At 59.7% G+C, this 2776-nt stretch overlaps 1 protein-coding gene across 1 annotated transcript in view; it reads left to right on the top strand.

Moving 5' to 3' along the window:
* The window catches only part of BCL9L (B-cell CLL/lymphoma 9-like), a gene marked incomplete at its 5' end in the record, with an annotated part of 4685 nt that overhangs the window by 1063 nt on the left and 846 nt on the right, over positions 1 to 2776 (top strand). The window contains 3 exon segments of the mRNA XM_010193576.1: positions 1 to 530; positions 975 to 1235; positions 2440 to 2776. The exon segment at positions 1 to 530 is cut by the window's left edge and continues 29 nt beyond it; the exon segment at positions 2440 to 2776 is cut by the window's right edge and continues 1 nt beyond it. Of these exon segments, the coding sequence (XP_010191878.1) occupies positions 1 to 530; positions 975 to 1235; positions 2440 to 2776 (1128 nt within the window).

Raw genomic sequence — 2776 nt, forward strand, 5'->3', positions numbered from 1 at the left:
CGAGCAGGGCACCATGCCCGTTGGAAGCATCAGTGGCACCACCAGGCTCAGCCACATCCCACTGCCCCCAGCCTCCAATCCTGCTCCCGCGCAAGGCAGCAGCCTGGCCAACATGCACCCAGCGCCTTCCCGGGGGCTGGGCCGCCGGCCCTCCGATCTCACCATCAACATCAGCCAGATGAACTCCCCCAGCATAGGACACCTCAAGTCTCCCACGCTCAGCCAGGTGCACTCACCACTGGTCACCTCCCCCTCTGCCAACCTCAAGTCCCCACAGACGCCCTCGCAGATGGTCAGCATGCCGCCTTCAAACCAGTCTGGACCCCTCAAGTCCCCCCAGGTGATGAGCTCCTCACTTAGCGTCCGCTCTCCGACGGGCTCCCCAAGCCGCCTGAAGTCCCCGTCTATGGCTGTTCCTTCTCCTAGTTGGGTGCCGTCTCCCAAAGCCACAATGCCCAGCCCGGGAGTCAACCAGAGCAAGCAGAGTCTCAGCATGAACTCATCTAATTCCATGGCAGGACTGGATCAGGGTATGCCGGGTGTCTGGTGCACACGCGTGCTCGGTTTTTGTGGGCTGCATGGACAGTGCTGCTGTTACAGCAGCGGGGAGGTACTTGTGCCCGTGTATACATCACGTGGAACAAGTCTCCTTTTTTTCCAGGAGTGCAAACAGGGCCTTTTCAGGTAGACGGGAGGGCGAACAGCGCAGCTTTGTTGTCAGCCTGGACTCACGCTCTGTGGCGCAGGCAGCAAAAGATGCAGGCGTGCTGGGCGGTGAGGGTGGTCTGAAGGGGGAGTCTGTCTCCCTTTGGAGCGGGATCTCCACACGAGTCTGGAGGGTGCTGGGCTGCGTCGGCGCTGTGCTCTGCACCTCCTCTGGTCGCTGCCGTCGGACGGAGGGGACGGGGTGGCTGTCTGGGGGGAGCAGCCATGGTGCGCAGGCGGTACTAAGCCGGTCTCTCTCTTGCTTGCAGGTTCTCTCCCTTCTGGGCCTCGGAGCAGCAACTCTGCACCAGCCAGTAACACCTCCAGCACCATGAATCCCAACATGCCTTTTACTTCCTCTCCAGATCCATCTCCCTCCCAGAACCCCCTCTCGCTGATGATGTCCCAGATGTCCAAGTATGCCATGCCCAGCTCCACACCGCTTTACCACAACGCCATCAAAACCATTGCCACCTCTGATGACGAGCTGCTGCCGGACAGACCTATGCTCCCCCCGGGCAGCATGTCAGGTATGTACTTCTGGGGCTGGGCTTGCGAGGCTGAGGCCCCAGGCAGAGGAGGCAGTAGAAACTGCGTTCTCCCACCAACAGCCATGTCAAATAGCCTAAATTTGCCCTTGTTCGTAAGAGTCTGTTCACTTTGCCCTGTGCCTGAGCCAGTCTGGCATTTTTGGCGCTCTTTTTCTGAGAGTTCTGGACCTTTTTGGCACTGCCTTTGCCCTCTGCGGTCGTGTTGGCGTTGGGATTTCATGGCCTCTGGAGTTGTCTGAGGCCCAGGACTCGCAGGCAGAGGTCTGCTGCTTGGAGCCCTGGTGTTGACGTGCAGTGGCACCGGGGCGCTCTGAGCGGGGTTTGGGAGCCTGGTGCTTCGCGTGGGGCCCAGGTGCTTGCGCAGGCAAGGCTGTGTCGTAGCGTGGTGCTGATCTCAGTAGGTGACAGCCAGATGCGCTCCACTGGTTGGTGGCACTGGTGGGGACAGCTAGGCAAATGAGTGTTTTTTGTCACTTGGTGACCAGGCAAAGGGGATTTCCAGCACGCTGTACCACTTGATTTAGGAGTTTAAAGCTGTCTGACAAATATTTTTGGCAGTTTTCAAAATGAAAAATTAACTTTTTGACTCTTTCACTGCTGAGTAGTCACTTGGGTAGAACCGCAGGCATGCAAATGCACGGCCTCCCTCCTACTCACGCCTCTTCACAGGCGCCGATTGCTGTGCTGTACCAATGAGCAGAGTGGTCCCTCACGGATGGCACCTGGGTCGGGCTGCCCACTCTTTTGGGTTTTTTTTCGCCTCGCTGCTGAGATTGTGTGGTCACAGGAGCTTGCCAGGATATCCCTGTAGGCCGTGGTGATGGGTCGGTCGCTCCTCGGTGCCTTCCAGGCAGCAGAGAACCCAGCCGAGATCAGGGTGTAGGGCTGCCTTGAGGTGCAGGGCCAGTCAGGGCTCCAGAATCAGCGGGGTGTAAGGAACAGCGAATCCACCGTGGGGCTGGAGGAGCTCTCTGCTGCTTGCAGGCTCGGGGGGCTGGAGTCTGGGGTGCTTTCTCCTCACGCCGGTGCTTTGCTGGCCCATCTCGTGGCTGCGTACTGAGCGTTGCACTCCGCACTCGGGGCTTTTGGAGCAGGCGTGCTCAGCAGGCTTCCAGTGCATGGATTTTCAGCCCAGAGAGGTCTGTGGGCAGGGTTAACTCTTCTCTCTTTCTTCTTTCCTTAGGCGTGACGGGGACTCAGCCAAATCAACTGCACTTGAACTCCGTGGGGCCTGGATCCTCTCAGAGCCCCATGGGAATGAACCTGCCTGGTCAGCAGCCCCTCTCCCACGAACCACCCCCCTCCTCCATGATGTCGTCCCCGAACCCTCTGGGCTCCAACATTCCTATGCACCCAAGCGCACCTGGGCCAGGCGTGCCCCCCCAGAACCCCATGATGCTGCCCCCGGGGCCCCAGGACTCGTTGAACCAGCAGTGCGGCCCCGTGCCCAGCAGTTCGCAGATGATTCCTTCCAACCAGCTCGTGTTCCCCCGCATGCAGCAGCCCCACGGGACCATGCC

The sequence above is a fragment of the Mesitornis unicolor genome, unplaced genomic scaffold, assembly GCF_000695765.1.
Source record: "Mesitornis unicolor isolate BGI_N332 unplaced genomic scaffold, ASM69576v1 scaffold32201, whole genome shotgun sequence".
In the NCBI taxonomy this organism is placed as follows: Eukaryota; Metazoa; Chordata; class Aves; order Mesitornithiformes; family Mesitornithidae; genus Mesitornis; species Mesitornis unicolor.